Source organism: Anopheles arabiensis, chromosome 2 (genome assembly GCF_016920715.1).
Source record: "Anopheles arabiensis isolate DONGOLA chromosome 2, AaraD3, whole genome shotgun sequence".
Taxonomy (NCBI): Eukaryota; Metazoa; Arthropoda; class Insecta; order Diptera; family Culicidae; genus Anopheles; species Anopheles arabiensis.
In genome coordinates, this window is record NC_053517.1 from 46,403,987 (window position 1) to 46,421,217 (window position 17,231).

The 17,231-nt window shown below is 39.9% G+C and overlaps 1 protein-coding gene across 2 annotated transcripts in view; it reads left to right on the forward strand.

The window, feature by feature from the left end:
• LOC120897425 (probable G-protein coupled receptor No18) overlaps positions 1-11,948 on the forward strand; it is a 20,386-nt gene extending 8,438 nt beyond the window's left edge. The window contains exons 2-6 of one of the 2 annotated variants that reach the window (XM_040302320.1): positions 2,475-3,582; positions 6,162-6,264; positions 6,406-6,531; positions 9,779-9,956; positions 11,128-11,948. In XM_040302320.1, the coding sequence (XP_040158254.1) occupies positions 3,195-3,582; positions 6,162-6,264; positions 6,406-6,531; positions 9,779-9,956; positions 11,128-11,826 (1,494 nt within the window). In that variant the 5' untranslated portion in view covers positions 2,475-3,194 and the 3' untranslated portion in view covers positions 11,827-11,948. The remainder of the gene's footprint in view (positions 1-2,474; positions 3,583-6,161; positions 6,265-6,405; positions 6,532-9,778; positions 9,957-11,127) is intronic. The other variant, XM_040302321.1, reaches the window with a different exon arrangement.
• The last annotated feature ends 5,283 nt before the right edge of the window (positions 11,949-17,231 follow it).

A 17,231-nucleotide genomic window follows, 5' to 3' on the forward strand; every position in this document is an offset into this window, starting at 1 on the left:
TCTGCCTGTGCGGACGGACGGGCTATTAATAAGCGTCGTATGATGTACGCTCAACCACGGTCGGCTAACATAATTGCTCATCCGTCCTGACCCGTTCCGGAAATGGTGTAAGGAGATTCCGCACAGCCTCCGTCGGAAACAGGCCATTTTCGCCAAACACCAAATCCATCGGGCTTAGAAGAGGCGGGTCTATTTTCCGGCCGGATCTTTCGCGAACGCTTGGTAGGATGGTGGTGGTTTGGATTGGGTTGAAAGTCTGCCAGTAAACTAAATGAAAAGCAGCTGTGCACTCTGAGACCAAAAGTCTGTCAAAAACGCTAAATAGATAATTATTGTGTTTTTTTTTAATAGTACACTATAAAATTATCAAACCATATTCTGATACCGTTTTAATTGGTATTTATCAGGGGAGTGCGCTTTAAAGCATGAACTGATCGTGTCTAGACACGCAACCAATACAAACGATATCATGAAAAGCATTTCAGAAAAAAACATATTTAACTTAACAAAAAAGCAGATATTACAGGGTTTCCCACGATTTATTGGTCAGTTCCCATGATTTTTTGGTGCGTTCCCACGATTTTTTGGTCGTATCCCATAGATTTTTGGTTCGTTCCCATAATTTATTGGTATTTTCCGATTGGATATCAATACAATTGGACCAAAAAATTCTAAGGAACGACCAAAAAATCGTGGGAACGCACAAAAAAAATATGGGAACCCACCAAAAATTGATGGGAACCAACCAATAAATCGTGGGAAACCCTGTATGTATTAATTTCGTATGTGATATCAATAAAGGTAAAGCCATTTCCTACGAAGGTACTGAATCCTTCATTTTTAAGCTACCCTTCCATGTTTGTTCGAAGAATTGAGTTTCAAAACACGACTCGGTAAAACAGTGACGATCTTTAGTTTAGTACACAACATTTGCTCATTTGCTGGGATGAAATTTCAATAACAAACACGACGTGTTTAGAAAGATATGTAGTAGTATTTACAATAAAGTTATTTACTGCAATATCCTCAGTAAATACTCTGAATGTGTTTCGTATAACCTAACAAATTTTGACAAAAACATGTATTGACAAATTGTCTCTGCTTGATTCACATTACGAGAAGTTAGATTTTTTTCTAGCAGGATATCTATATATTTTTTATGTATAAATAGTGCGTATATTGTTTTTATCCCGACTTTTGACCCAAGGATCGATTGTACAAGAAAGCGAACATCGAGATTATTACAGCAAGATAGTGTTACCAATTGAACGAAATATAAATTTCGTTTAAGCATGAAAGCTTTTCTTTTTCATTTGTTAGCATATATTGACGAAACGATTAAACCTGTAGATGTTAGACACACCAGACATTTTTGTGCACTTGACTGGATTGAAATTAAAAAAAAAATTGAAATATGTGAGTAGTTTATCAAATAAAAATTAATCAACTGTCGAAGTTTAAACTAGGATCTATTGTCAAAAAACAAATTTTCCAAATGCAATGATTTTATATTCCTTTTCTTTTTCTTCTTCAACTTATTCGTTTTTACTTTTCTGTTGGTACCAATGGAAGTAGCGTTAATGACCGTACAAGTAATTATTACTTGACGCAGAGCATGCCAATGAGGCTTAAAGCCTTAAGCCCAATGAGTTTTTCTATTGAAAAATTGAAACTACACTAGCAAGTACGGACAGTGTGCCCCGGCCTTTACATTTGGCGATGGCATACGCTCCGGATAAATTTTCCTTTATATAGACCTTAAGCTAATTAACTACAATTACTCCTTGAATGTCTATATATAACGGTTAATTTTATGAGAAATACCTGGCATCTGTTGTGCATTGAAAATAGAGGAGTTTTTTTTTCTAAGATAATCAATACCTTTACTCTGGTTTGCGTAACGAAGCATCTTCTTGTGGTGTTAATATGTTTATTTACATCTCTCAGAAACCGTCAAAACAACAAGAAGATTTGCGATTGTTGCGTTGTTGATACGAAAATTCGATACAAACAGCACTCTGTTCAGTCTTTGATCAACAGTTCGTACGTCTATTTTTGTATAAAATGCAGAGTTTTTTTAGTTGTTACACAATCACCGTCGATCATCTAGTATTTCCAATGGAACGACGCATTTGCCCTAAGGAGTTTTGCTGTGGTGGCTTGTGTAACAGGAGTTTTTTACTCTCGGTTTAGATTTAGTCTAAATACAACCAAAATAGCCTGCCCACTATGGACTAAAAAGAGCGAGACAATTTGTACCGTTGAATAGCGCTACAAGTTTTTTATGTGGAAGATTCACGATGTTTTGCCATCTTTGTGTTGAAATCTTTACATCCAATATTACTTTCATAAAATTTTATTTGAAGTTCACCATGTACCACCTATTCAAACTAATATTATTTTAAAATTATTTCTCAATAAACACTCTCTCAAGTCACACTTTTTTATGTTCCTTTCACTTCGCCAAATGACAGACTGACGGTCACACGCTGATTGACCGCGAGTGACTCCGGATGCAATCAGCCGGCGAAAATGCGGATGTCCTCTGCAGTATGTTGAAAGCCTACCGACCCTCTTCAAGCTACACTATAAACCAGCAACTATTCAACTATCACCGTGCATTCGATGGCGGCGAATAATTTCCGGAGCATCAATTCCATCGCCGCGTTCCACTCCGTAGTACCCAAAAGGGAGTACACATAATGCTTCTCGTCGCGCCACAGGATACAATGGCCGTACCACGCAAAAGCCGCATAACAGTTCACATCACACTACAGTGGCTGACCAGCTGCTGAAATATAACATTCCGGTGCGTTCATTCGCCAATATTGAACCCTTTTCCCAGCGGGGTGACATTTTCTGTGTCCGTGTGTGCATGGCATAGTGTTTCGATTATGAACGATAATTTTATGGTGAAGAGTTGTCTCATTTTGTTCATGAAACGAAACATACAGAAAAAATATTGCAATCATTGGTATACAGTGTCCCCAGTGGCTTCCAGCAGCAAAGCAATGAAATAGAATGAAATTCCGACTGATAAACAATCAAGTACGTGCTGACGGGTGAATATGTGAAGTGAAGTGCTGGCCGTGGTTTAATAAAACGGGCAATACGGGTACATCGGTGCAGATGCCAACGACAACGAAACAGTGAGATCTAGAGATCCCAAGCAAACAGTGATAGAAATCAAAATTATGGTCTCCATCAACGGTTCCACCATCACCACCAGTGCGTCGATCATCATCAACTATACGACGGCCCTTTCCACCACCTACCAGGAGCTGTACGTAAATCTGCAGCTGAGCGAGTCCGGCCTAGGCACAGTATTTGATGACCGGCACCGAACGAATGGTACGATCAGTTGCAGCCGGTCCTGCCTGTCCTGGAAGAAGCTCGTCCTGGTAGCGCTCTTCTGTCTGCTGATAGTGATCACTGTCGTCGGCAATACGCTAGTGATCCTGTCCGTGCTGACAACGCGCCGGCTTCGCACCGTCACCAACTGCTTCGTAATGAGCCTGGCCGTAGCGGACTGGCTAGTCGGAATTTTCGTCATGCCTCCCGCCGTCATCGTGTTCGTTGTTGGTATGTGCTCTGAAAGAGTTTTTATCCTCTTTTTTGCATTCTTATTTGATTGTTGTTGATTGCTTCAATTCCTTGCCCAGTAGCGTTACCCGTTTGCTAATATTCCAACCCAGTTCCGGTTGATGGCCAATTGTGTATGGAATTAATCTCACAACCTTTCCCCTCTGGGGGCGGATGCTTCAGGGCATACAACTTGTTGCCCAAAAAGTGCTACCAGAGGGTGGTGGACATGTAGTCTCACGCGGAAGATGTTTGCGTGTAAACCGTTTTCATACGCATCGTGTGAGCCTGAAGGATTACGGCTGCGACTGTACGGATACCACTGCGGAGGAGAGCAGTGGGTGCATCCGGGGCTAGCTGTCTGGTATGATATTGATAGGCGTCGGCTTACACGGTACCCGCCTGTCTGTAATCTCGAGTACGGAGTTTTCGCGGCGGGGATTTTTCCTATCTGTTCCGAGGAGCCTTTCATCATACGTTCGTTTGCTCTCTTTTGCAGGAGCATTTGGCCAATCTTGATGGTTCGGGAAAATTGTTCCATGTGTATGATTTCTATCCAGCTTTTTTTGTTGATTTCGGGTGTAGGATGTTACCGCCCCTTAGATAATTGTACCAACCAGTGTAGGCGCACGCGAACGCAGGAACGGAGATTGTTCTGCCTCGCTGCTAGTGAAAGATGATACGAGCGAAGCGTAACCGAGGCTTATGATTGCCTGGTAGCGCTCAGGTACGCTCGGTGTAAGCTCTCATGCTAATGCTGATTGAATTTGCCAGATAGCGACAGATGGACTGAAGTAGGCAACACATGGCAGAGCATGAACAGACTGAGCTGTAAAATCGCTTGTCATTGAATCCTCATTAAAGCTTGCGCAGCGTTGGATTTGGGTTACATTTGAAGCGTAAGAAACTGAAACGGCTCTCCTAAATAAAAATAGCCCACATCATCAGACTACATATACGGGGCAAGTTGGAATAAAGTAGTGTGTGAATCACTACATCAATATCAACATTTGTTGAAAGTTGACTACCTATGGGACTGTTTTGACTTTAACATTTTGAGACTTTTTTGACTTTTGATGTCTTCTGTCGCATGGTAAATGACTTCGGTCGTGACTTAATGCTTAAAAAGCATTATACTTCGTCGAAACAGCTGTTGTACCATAGTATAAAACAAACAAAACAGAGTTCCAGATGAGCCAATGGAGAAATCATAATAATGACTTAATTCAGAATAACTATGATAACAATTTCGAATAGTTAAGATTGAACTGATTCCTTTAATACAAAATTAGCTCATATGAGCGTTTGCAATCCTGGTATTGGTAAAAATAATAAATACATACCTACTTATAATAAATAATTATGGGCAAGGTGTTACAAGTGCTAAATCAATGAAATTATCTATACATACACTTATTTCGTGCTTAGGACGTAAAGTTTTTAGGTATTTTTGCATTACGTTTTTTTCCACTGATTGTAAAAAAGCATCGAATTTTGCACGATTTGTATGAAAATTTACTGTAGATATGAGATTCTTTTCAAATTTCATCAATTCGTTGAATTTTACGCCCTGAACAACGGTTGTTCTTAGGAGTTCAGAGTAGTATGCTTGTACCATGTGAAGTGTGAGAGGAAAGCCGAGAAACATAAATTCACATGGTCTCATGTGATTTTCGCTAAGATGAACATATATATTTTAGCAAGAGGCTTTTAAATCACATGTCAATCCTACCATGATACTGAAAGGGCAGATAGAATTTGTTTCTCATAAATACTTATATGGCACAAGACTTGCTTCCAATAACGTCCAAGAGAAAAGGACTACGATTAAAATTACTATTAATGTCCTTGAATAAGCTTCACGCGACAAGGCTAAAGATTGGTCGAGCCTAAAACTTAACAGCTAACAACTTTCCAGCAAACCTAATAAACAAGTCAATGAAGCTCCCCAGAGTCAATTGTTACAAGTTCGGCGCAAAGTCAAACAGGCGAGATGCAGGAACTGTTTACCCTTCTGCACTGGGATATCAAAGTACAGGCGCACACGACAGATAAAAATCCTGTTCGCGAAAGTGCTCGAATAGATTTTATTCCTTCCAGTTTTCCCCCGCGATTGCAACCAAGCGTAAGCGAAAGGAATGATGGTGAACTGAGCAAAGAGTGGCGAAAGTTCATTATCGTCCGACCGGTGTGCGTGGAGTAAATAAAATTAACGCACAAATTTCTGCTTCTGTGTGGGCACCCCCAAAATTGCCCTTGCGCCGTGTGCGCTATGTACGATTCGCGTAACCGAATCGCCGAAGTTTTGCGTACGAAAGTGAAAGTAATCCTTTGAATAAACAAACCCTAGGATGTGGCTGCCTTTCTTGTTTTTTTTTTCTTCTTGTGGTTGATGTTGCCGTTGTTGTTCGGTCGCTCTTTATGTCACTTCTTGCATGTAGCGCAGCGGTCGAGCGGTGGAATTGGAATTCTTTGCACTTGATACGTACATGTGTGGGATAGCGTTGGTTGCGTCCGTATCATTCATCGCCGTTCATGCTCTTTCCGTTTTCTTCCATTTCTTTCGTTCTCTTTCACAGAATCATGGCAGCTCGGATGGATCCTGTGCGACATTTGGATATCGCTCGACGTGCTGCTCTGCACGGCCTCCATACTGAGCCTTTGTGCAATCAGCGTTGATAGGTGAATTTTGGTCGAGCCGATGGCGACGGAGGCTTCAAAGAAGGCGGCAGAAAAAGATTGTTTTTTAATATGTGAATCTGGCTCTGCTGTCTTTGCCGCCCTGCGTTACATCTCATTGTGTTTGCCTTCCCTTTCCGACAGATATCTGGCTGTTACGCGACCGCTCACCTACTCGAAACGGAGACGCTCGAAGCGGTTAGCACTGTTGATGATTTTCGTCGTTTGGCTGGTAGCACTTGCAATCACCTGTCCTCCCATCCTGGGCTGGTAAGTACGTCCAAATGTAGCAGTGTGCTTTACATGGCAGCGTCAGCGTAACGCCGGGATGCTTACGGCAAACACGGTGGGACTTCTTGTGGGATTAGATTAGCTGCTCAACTCACGGTCAACCGTGGGCACTGTGAATCACTTGCAGCAGGAACTTAGCTGGGAAAAAAACAATTCGGTGGAGCTTCAGCCGCTGTGTCGTGCTATTTTTATTCCATTCCACCCACGTACCCATTAGCAGTCTCGAGGACGGTGAGAATTCGAGCAGATGGCAGCTGAAGGATGTGTTCCGTGTCCGTTGGACTTAAAGTGCCATCGACAATTGGTGCACCATCGTGTGCGACGACCGTTCATCATGATACAAAGTGTCCCATAAGCTTACATTCGTCTTGTAAGACGAGTGATGTTTTCAAATATTGGTTTTGGAAACATCATGACAAGCATTAGCAACAGTGGCTATTAATGCCCTTAAAACCAACCATGCGTTTGGAAGCTTTTAGGGTAATGTTATGGACATTGAAGTAAACTATTTTTTATTATAACTTAAGTTTTTTTTTAAATTAGATGTTATATGTTGTCCACATATTTATGCTTTCATGCTTTGTATCAACCCTGCCATGTATAATGGTAACAGTTTTGCTTATCAACTGAGCCTCACAATTGTAAATCTTTGGAATACAATTTGACATTCAACCAAGAAACTAGTATTCACACGGGTTTACATGCGGAAAGAGTCCGTGTTTTTAATAAAATCAAATAAATCATATTATATTGGCAAAAGTCCACCACCTCAACAACCAAAAAACGGTAGCTGCAATTACAAAGAATGACCTTTTAGCAAAATTAGCCTGAACAAATCAAGCGAACAGATGCGACAGAAAAGAAACGGTCGGGTAGTGCCTTCCCAGAAATCCTCCCAAGCAAGTTGTTTTCCTCGGTATTGGGGGCAATAGACCCAACACACAGACACACGTCCAACCCATAGGCTTATAAAAGGATAGTGTATGTCAAGGATAGTGGACAAAGATGAAGCCACGAGCCGCAAACAATGCGCCCAGGCACGGTTAGGGTTTCACCATTTTACAATGATAACAATTATAGCAGGTTTTGTCGCTTTTCCACGAACTTGGTTTCCTACTTTGTCATGTGGTCAGGCGTTTTTAGTGTGATCTGGTACATTCCACCCGCATACCGAAAGCATCCAAATGAAAGGCTTGAAAGGTTTCAAAGATTTCAAGGGGCTTTTTGCAGAGATTGTTGCGAAAATGCGTTACGAAGAACTTCTCTGTATGTGTGCCGAACGCTACTTTCATTTCTTTCATTTTGTATTAATATGCCTAGAAATTGATGGTAGTTTGTATGTTCGATTTTTGGGTAGGAGAGGTCGAGGTATGACGACTATGCTATGACGCTCACGTAACTCAATTGTGGATGAATTTCATTTTTGTTTAAACCTTGTTTCTACGCAATTCTAGCGACTTTAAAGATCCTTACTGTCCTAAATCGTTATAGAATGCCCTTGGTCTTGGTAATGGTTCGTCCTATACTAGAACTTGTTTGTGTTGTTTGGTGGGTCCAAGCCATATGACCCATGTTAGAAAAAGTTCAAAAAGGTGACACGTGCTATGTATTATCGTCGTCCTTGGTCAAATCAAATGCCATGCCCTCCGTACTATGTAAGATGTCTGTTATTTGGTCATGAAACATTAGAACACCGGAAAAAGTCATTAAAATGCATGAATTTTAATGAGTAAATAATTAAATGGGTTTATAGATACACCTGAAATTTTAAATATGATCATCTTTTCTGCATCTACTAGGGTTCTAAGAAACAGACCTTCTATCAAGTTTCCGTTTCAATCTCTTTCCTTTGGCGCTTAATACAAATGTGTGACAGCTACAATAGCCTTGGATCATTGGCAAATATTCATGTCCCTGTTTCTCGCCTTCTTAAGATGTAAAGTTAGGGCCTAGCGTTTTTTAATGTTCAGATCGTTTAATTTTTAAAAATAGGTAATATTTATTTAAGCACTCTGCCCGATAACCTAACTCAGTAATAATAATAATGTTTAAAATAATACAGAGTTTTCGATGATATCATTGACATGTTCAGCGAGTTGTTGATTCGTTCGAGCATATAATTGAACATGTTAACGCCTGCTTCCGAATAATTCAATATCTCGCTGAAAGAGTCAATTATATGCTCGAACGAAGCAACAACTCGCTGAACTTGTCAATAATATCATCGAAATCGCTGTAATACATATTGTTTGTCGCTGCATCGATTTTCTCATCATGTTATTTGCATAACTCAGCTCCTTAATAAACACCTCTTTTGTTTCAAGAAGATACGCTGCTATTCTTTGATATGAACCATATTGTTCTAAAAATATCTGTATTCTTGGAAAAGAGTGTCGCCAGCCTTCTCTGTATTTAAATAGTTTCATATTTCGAGAAAACAATCGAAACCCGTTGTTTCAAAATGAATCCTTCCTCGACGAAAATTTAAGGTGGTGAAGATAAAGAGAAAACGTTACAGACATCTATTAAGGCATATTTTTTTCACATCCTTTTTTCCAAGCAATTGGTGGTTTTGCGTGTGTACAACAAATGATAGCTTTAAAATGTACAACTGTTGTTCCTATTTAAAAAAAATTCTTACATTTTACACACAAATTTAAATTATTTGTTAGAATTTATCAGACATGAGTTTAACATACCATGATAAAAGATGGCCATCATGCTCAGACCAGCTCTTTTTGATCAACTTTCAAATCGCCCACTTTGGCTTTCCACAACTTATTTCCTTATTTTATTTCCTTCGTCTGCTCATGATGATTGGGCTACCGGGTGAACCAACGACCAAGCATTTCAGGGGAAATTCAATTTTCGAATGTTTATTCAAAAGTTCATAAGTCATTCCGGGTTCTTTGGTTCAACTTTTTTTTGGTTCGCTGTGTAATCTCGCGAACTGTTCAGCTGTCTGACAGATTCGCCCCGGGAGGTTGCCAGTAAGTGGAGCATGTAAGCATACGTACACTACTCACTTGTGAAATATTAAACTCAACAAAATCAATTACCTCGTATCATTGCGTTTTAGCTAACGTTTTTTGGTGGATTATGCTCTCCGTCGCTGCCCTCGCTGTCCACCGCGCCATTACTTCGCACACTATGGTTCTATTTCTCTCTCATCAGTTGCCCTTTTTACCCTCATGAAAATGCAATTTTTCTTTCCCCCACTTCACAGGTACGATCAGGATCGAAGGACACTACAAAGTTATGAGTGCCACTACAACCAGAACAAGGGCTACGTGGTGTTCTCCGCGATGGGTTCGTTCTTCATCCCGATGACCGTGATGTTGTACGTCTACTCGAAGATATGTTGTGTGCTAACATCTCGACAAAACAGGATGACCAAAACGGAGGTAAGCGGTATCCGAAGGGCCCGAAGTCCGATCTATTCCAACTGCCTGTCCACTGTTGTCCTTTAACCTTGAGGCTGTGGTTCGTAGACTTAAGGATGATGTTTAGAAAACGAACACTCTCTGTCTGCCTGAACGACTGGTTTTTGTTCTTTTAATTTTCGGGCCAAGTTGCGCTTGTGGAACGTGCACGGGGCGACATGATGTGCTGTGGAAATTAATCTCAAGTTGTCCGTTGTTATGCTAATGAGTCGCCCATGAGGTGGCTGGGTGCTTTTGCTGTATGTGTATGTCTATGTTTAGGGTTTGTTTTTGGGACAAGGGTACTTAAAATTCCGCAATCAAAGATTTTTACGTAATGGAAATAATGGCGTCAGCGGTTAAGCAATTTAATTGCTCATTTTAGGTGTTTAGGTGGTGTTTAGTAGTGGTGGTGGTAAATGAAACACAGCAAACATTTCTTTTAGGAAATCATCCATCAAAAAGATTGAATAGAACAACGCTTTTCTGCTACCTCGTGCAACGTCAAAACTGATAAAAGACTGCTTATAGATTAAACATACATTTCATAAATGACAGATTACGGAGAGGCGTTTTCGGCAGTATGACAACTTTTTCTAGATGTAAATCTAATTTTATGTAATTGTGTGTTGAAGAATGTAAAAACTCGCAAAAGATTGTCTTTGCTATCGTTTGTGTTTAATTTGCTTTTTCCTAGAATTAATTATGTTAAATTTGGTAAACCGTAGGCAGTACCGCAAGTAACGATACACTTCTTCTTTTAGATAAATTCTTCTATCCCAGAGGTATACAATCTATAAAAACACAATCATGACAAACCCACAGGCTATGAAAACAGTTTTGTTTTAATTTATTTTTGATGCTTTGGTTTTGCGGTCAATGAGCTAGACCAGAATGTATTGTACCTTCACAAATCCAACAGAGCTGTTCGGATGGGGTTCCGTTAAATATTAGCATAGGGTTTTTCTTTCGTTTATTTTGGCCATCAAACCGTTCAAAACAAGGCACTGTTCGGTGGTATACCAATAGAAAAATGTAAAATAATGTTTTACTTACTTTCTGTTTACTTTTTGACCCTTTCGCCCTGAACATGCGATTCAACACGACACGGCACGATACCCTCCCCGGACGCTGGATGATAACTGGTCGATAGGCAACGGAGAAGAACTGCGATATCGAAGTGGACAACTGCACGTCGGACGCAGACACCAGCCCCCGGCAGATGGTGAGCGGTGCATACGGTGGCCGGCACGCCCTATCCACCAGCCACTATCCAAACGGCAGCAGCAGCAACAACACGTCGCACCAAACGCTGTACGAGTTTCTTAGCTCGAACCGCACCACGCCGAATGTGGCATCGCGCGGAACCCAAAGTACCACGCGCAACGGTAGCAATGCTAGCGGCATGTCCAAGTTTTCCGGCGCCACGTTTGAGCTGCGACCGATCAACACGGTGCAGTTTAGTGCGAGCCAAATTTCGTTGTCCGAATCGTGCGCCTCGAACGTGACGACCAACGCGACCAAGGTACGGCTGCACGGGAAACGCATTCCGATACGCATCTCGTCGCTAAAGCGCGAAACAAAGACGGCCCAAACGCTCAGCATGGTGGTGGGCGGGTTCATTGCCTGCTGGCTGCCGTTCTTCGTGTACTACTTGTTGATGCCTTTCATACCCGACGATTCCAAGAGTGACGATCTGATGGAGTTTCTGACCTGGCTCGGGTGGATCAACAGTGCGATCAATCCGTTCATCTACGCATTCTACAACGTTGACTTTCGGGTTGCATTCTGGCGGCTGACGCTGCGCAAGTTCTTCAAAAACAAGCACAACCTCACCTTTTACAAATCGTAGACCTGCAGCAGCATAAAAGACCGGCCTTTTGTAGAGCCGCCCGTACCGCATCAAAAGACAGTCAGTGTTTCGTTACGTTATGCATAGAATCCAAAATAAATAAATAACTAATATCAGTTACACTGAATTGTTTTTTTAATTCATTTCATTTATATATTTATTTAAATCAAAGTTATCGTACAGATGCCTAAATAACTAAATGCTTACAATGTGCATGTTTAAAATAAGGCCTATCTACATGTTTTGTATTCGTTGTAGTTGCATCCGTACTAATAAAGGGGTTTCGAGGATTATATAGACATATTCAGGGTGTTGTAGTTTTGTTCAGGCGTATAATAGACTCTTTTAGCGAGATAAAGTATTGTTCTGAAGTAGGCGTCGACAAGTTCAGCGATACTGTTATGAGGTCATTTGTTTTGTTTACACCCTGTGCCGCAGTGTTCAATTTTTCATTCCTAATTGTCCTAAAAGCAGCAAATAATCATTCCCGAAGGTATTTAATGCATAAATTAGTTGATACTAACATTTTTTTTTCGAAATACATTTGAATGAAGCATTTTTTTCTTCGTAGGATAAAACTTGGTTAAAGTTATTGAACTGGTAACTATTAAAATTGTATAATGTTTTCGTTAATGGCAATCAAAATAATACATCTTCTTTTTGGTGTAACGGCTCATGCCGGTCTAAGCAGACTTTTGACACTTATTAGTACAATGCTGCTAGATGGCCAGTCTTTGATACGGGAGGACGATCCGGATGGGAATCGATGCTAGTTGGCCATGTAGAAGTCAACGCATTTATCAAAGAGACACCATTATAAGTTGATGAAGCGTAACAATTTTACATGTTTAGATATTACATTGAGATATGAGAAAATATGAGAAACTTATGAGTGAAATTGATTAATCTAGTTTATTTTAGATTGTTTTATTTTTCGTTAAACATAACAGCTTATTCACAGAAAGGGATCTTATTCTAACATAACAAAAATATCTTCTTTACTAGCTTAAAACTATTTTATGTCTTGCTTTTCAAATGGTATTTATCTATATCACTGGTGAAATTCTCGTTATAAATAAATATTAAAGAATTGATAAACATTTACATTATTTTAGTGCTTTTTTCTTTGTTTATATTATTCACATCTGACTTGATGAGACATTATTCGTCATAATACAAGAGGTCGCTACGAGCACGGCTTTTCGTAGTGGAAACAATTGTTACACGCAATGTAAACAAATAGAGAAAAATTTATTGTACCAAACCAAAAGCTCGTTGAGTGACGAATAAAAGCTCGCTCTCAAGCTTATTTTCACATTCATTGTATGCAAGATTGTGTGCGAGAAAGGGTATTTTTGACAACAAAATCAACATATCAATACAGCTCGTCAGTTTCGTGTCATTCAAATGGAGACGCCTAGTCGTTAAGTCAAACAATTATGTTATGATTCGGAAATGAAATCAACTCATAGGCCGGTTTTATCGAAGGAAAGAAATAAACATGACAAAATTTTCGAGAAAATGGAAATTTGCATGAAAAAAACTTAATCGAAATGGCTGCATCAAACACTATTAAATTGTTGATATTTTTTTTAAATTATCTGTTCAATTATTATCATGAAACGTTATTCATGGACTGGATGGAATATGGAGAGCTCGGCACTTACGAGAGTTTAACTCATGGTGGGCAGTGTATTAGATCACACGTCTTCCGGACTGCCGAAATAACAATAACCTAGGGTAAAAGTAAATAATAACAACAACTACCCGAACAAAATACGAATGAGTAGTTCCAAGTAAAAGTAAATGTTATTTGAAATGATATTTGCACCGTTTGTACTGTGTCTTTCTGATAAAGAATTTTAAAATTAAAAAGCAAATAGTAAATATGATAAGGTACTCTAGAGTCAGGTTTAACAATAAAATATCATATCAAGCAAAACCTATTTTTTGTATTGTAAAATGGACCATAACGCATTATCTGTTGAGTAAAGAAAATCTCCATCTATAATTCTTTAAAACAGTAACTTGACACTCTGTAGCATTCATTCAATCGGAAACAAATTTTGTGAATTATTTATAGGTACAGTATACTTAATTTGCTCTCGAACACAAATTATGTTTTCTATTCTAAACTATGTTGAAATTAAATGCTTAAAATTGGCATCACTTTCAGTTGCAATAGTTCAGTTCTTTTGCCGTTAAAGTAATGGCTGCTCTTGATTCATACTTTCATTCCCGACGACAGCTTCTGAGAAGTTGAAGCAAGCATTTCTGACGATACAATAACAGAAATGCTTTCGCCTGTTTACTTGCTGTTCCCGGTTGACCGGTAATTTGTAGGATTTATTTGTTTTTTATTTGGGAAATAAACTAACTTTTACTTGAGAGAGTGAATACGTTGCTACCAATAATACCCGTGCTTTAGTCAAACCATAGCCTACAAAAGCTTCAATTGAGTACAGCCAGGGCACGAACATATTTCGTATTTTAAACTCGAGGTGCCCAAAACAACCTGCACAAAAGGGATTTTAACTGACGAAACACTCGCTTCGTTGTGCTGCAATATGTCTGCGATCGTGTTGTTATGCCCCGAAGGATAAATTGTTGGGGGAATGGCTTCGATGGAACGCGAGTGGCGAAGCACTTTGGCAAAGAGTGAAGCTCTCACTACTCCCTTACGGATAATTAAAGCGCGACGCCAATCATCGCCAAAAGATTCGACAGCCTTGCGTAAACGAGATGAGGTTTTGAAAATATCGAAGTAAAACATATTCATCGAAGTAAACATTTAGCTGGGAACAGTAAAGCTTGATATCGTAATTGGCTCAAACTAAAGTTGAATTGATTTTAGTTAAAGATGAATAATTCATTATTGATAATGCCAAAATTGTTTCTTCACTTTATTGAAATATGCAACAGTAAAACATGTGCTAGTGAAATTCGTGTCATAAGATTACAACTAAATTAAAATACATAAATACAACAGACTCTTACTTCAAACCCAGATGACTTATGGTCGCCGTGCTTTTCTTTGCTAATATTCCACTTTACACGATAAACAAGTGCTATCGAGTGATCGTCTAGCCTGCTTGGTCACCGTTTAGTTGCAGTAAAACTTCTAAAGCTGCGGCTGGACTCGGGCACTGTGTGTTGGAGCGTTTGATTTGAATGAAAAGCAAGACAGCGCTATAATCTCATTACAGTTTTATTGCATTAGTTTGTTTGCCGTCGTTAAAAGGTCGAATCGACCTGAACCGGAAGCTAGGTTCTCCCGAGGGTTGAAAACGAAACGGACGCCTCTCGTTTTCCAGCCGCACAATCAGCCGCTCGTCGGTGCTGTTTGCCACGCCAGTGTGTGGCATCGTCCAGTTCAAACAATGGGGGCAGGGGACACGCTTGATGGAAAACTAAGCGTACGATAATCAATCATCATAAAACTTCTATCCTCCTGAACGGTGCAGCAAGGTGTACTACACTGACGTATTGGGAGTTTCTCCACCGTCACGTTCGGTTGAAGGTGCGCGCCGTAGAACAGCATGAAAGGAAGCGTCAAGCAATTAGACGTCCAGAAAGGTTCAACTGGCATGAGAATACAGAAAAATTTCTTTCACCAGCTACCAATTACGGAGTGGCAATGTGGGAGTGGATATGAACACAGAAAATTGTTCGGCGCGTTCATTGTGCAGACAAGTGGTATGCATAAAGCTATGCGACTGCTGGCACAATGAACTGTTACCGGCGCTTTACAATGTTAGTGCCCTTCATCTTACGGCAAGGGTTTGGAGTAGTGTTGGCCGTTCCGGTCCGAACCTAGTAAAAAAGTTCCGTTCTTTATGTAGGCCGTTCCGTTCCGATCCTTTATACAAAATCGTTCCGTTCCGTTCATTCCGTTCATTCCGTTCTTTCCGTTCATTTCGTTCCGTTCCGTTCATTCCGTTCATTCCGTTCCGTTCCGATCATTCCGTACATTCCGTTCCGTTCCGTTCATTTCGTTCTTTGCGTTTATTCCGTTCTTTCCGTTCATTCCGTTCCGTTCACTCCGTTCCGTTCCGGTTTTTGCCGCTTCAATATTGTTAGCAAGGTGCTATCGTTCGTTCGTTCCGTTCTTTGAAAAACCGGCTTTGTCCGGCTGTTGCTTGCTGCATGCAAGATAACTGTTCACTCTTTCTCGCATACAGTATGTGTTGCCTGTGCACTCTCCCATGCTCACAGGAATATTCATCGCACTTCGTCGCGTATCGTTTATAAAAATCGTGATAAGCGAAACCAAAAAGGGTGTTGCATTTGGTATTATGGTGCAATTTGTAACATCTATTCTACTTTTTGTTATAATTTAGCTAGTCTAAACTAGACAAATAACTATTATAAAATTTAAATTAGTACTCATATGGCAGAACGGGTTGGAAAAGATGTATTATGATATGCGAGTATGAACAACGAAAAATAAAATATATTTATTTTTTATGCCACGATGTCCACATGATCTTGGCACTCGGCATGATTCCAATATTTGGCCATTCGATTTGAAGCATTCTGTTCCATTCGACAACCGTTTGAGTGCCCCAACCCCCCCCCCCCGAAGACAGTTTGGCTTCTAAGCTCTGGGTCGGTTCTTTTGCACCCCAGGTTCACGTTTCGTTCTTTTTGAAAAATGAACTAGTTCCGTTCCGTTCCTTTTTTTAACGAAATTCCCAACACTAGTTTGGAGTCCATCGACGGAGATATAAAAACGATGGTGTTGATTGTGGTAAATTTAATGTTTTCTTTGTATGTTTTCATCCTACGCATTCGCTTCACTGGCTCACCTTTGCGGACTATGCGGAATAATGGAAAGCTCTGAGAATCGTAAATGACGCTACTGGATAGAGCAAAAGCATCTAATTTAAATTGTTTCTACGCAACACAGCAATTGCCACGTTTAAGACGTTGAATCCATCGAAATACAGAATCTTTGTTTATATAAGACTACATTGCACTAATTGTTTATATGAGATATCCTTTATATTTATGTATTTATTTTGAGAATATTTTATATCGGATAACATTGATCCGTTATGAGCAAACAATATTCTAAAGCATTATTTTGAGTCGATCTCAACATGTTTCATTGTGAACCCCGTAGTAGATTATTATTTAAAAAAAAACAGGCGTTTTTCGCGCTATCTTTGTATTAAAGTTTATTTACATAGATATAACAACACATAGAAAAAAACCATTATTTGTCTCGAGTTTAGAGGAAAGTGTGACTTTTCGTCTTTTCCTTAGCCTCGGAATTGTTTGTGACGAATCTGCCCGATCGCCGTTAAACGCTGACCATACTTAACTCACACAGTAAAAATGTAAAAAAAGATTTATAAATACGACCGAGCGGTTCTCCTATAACAAAACAAACCCATATGGAA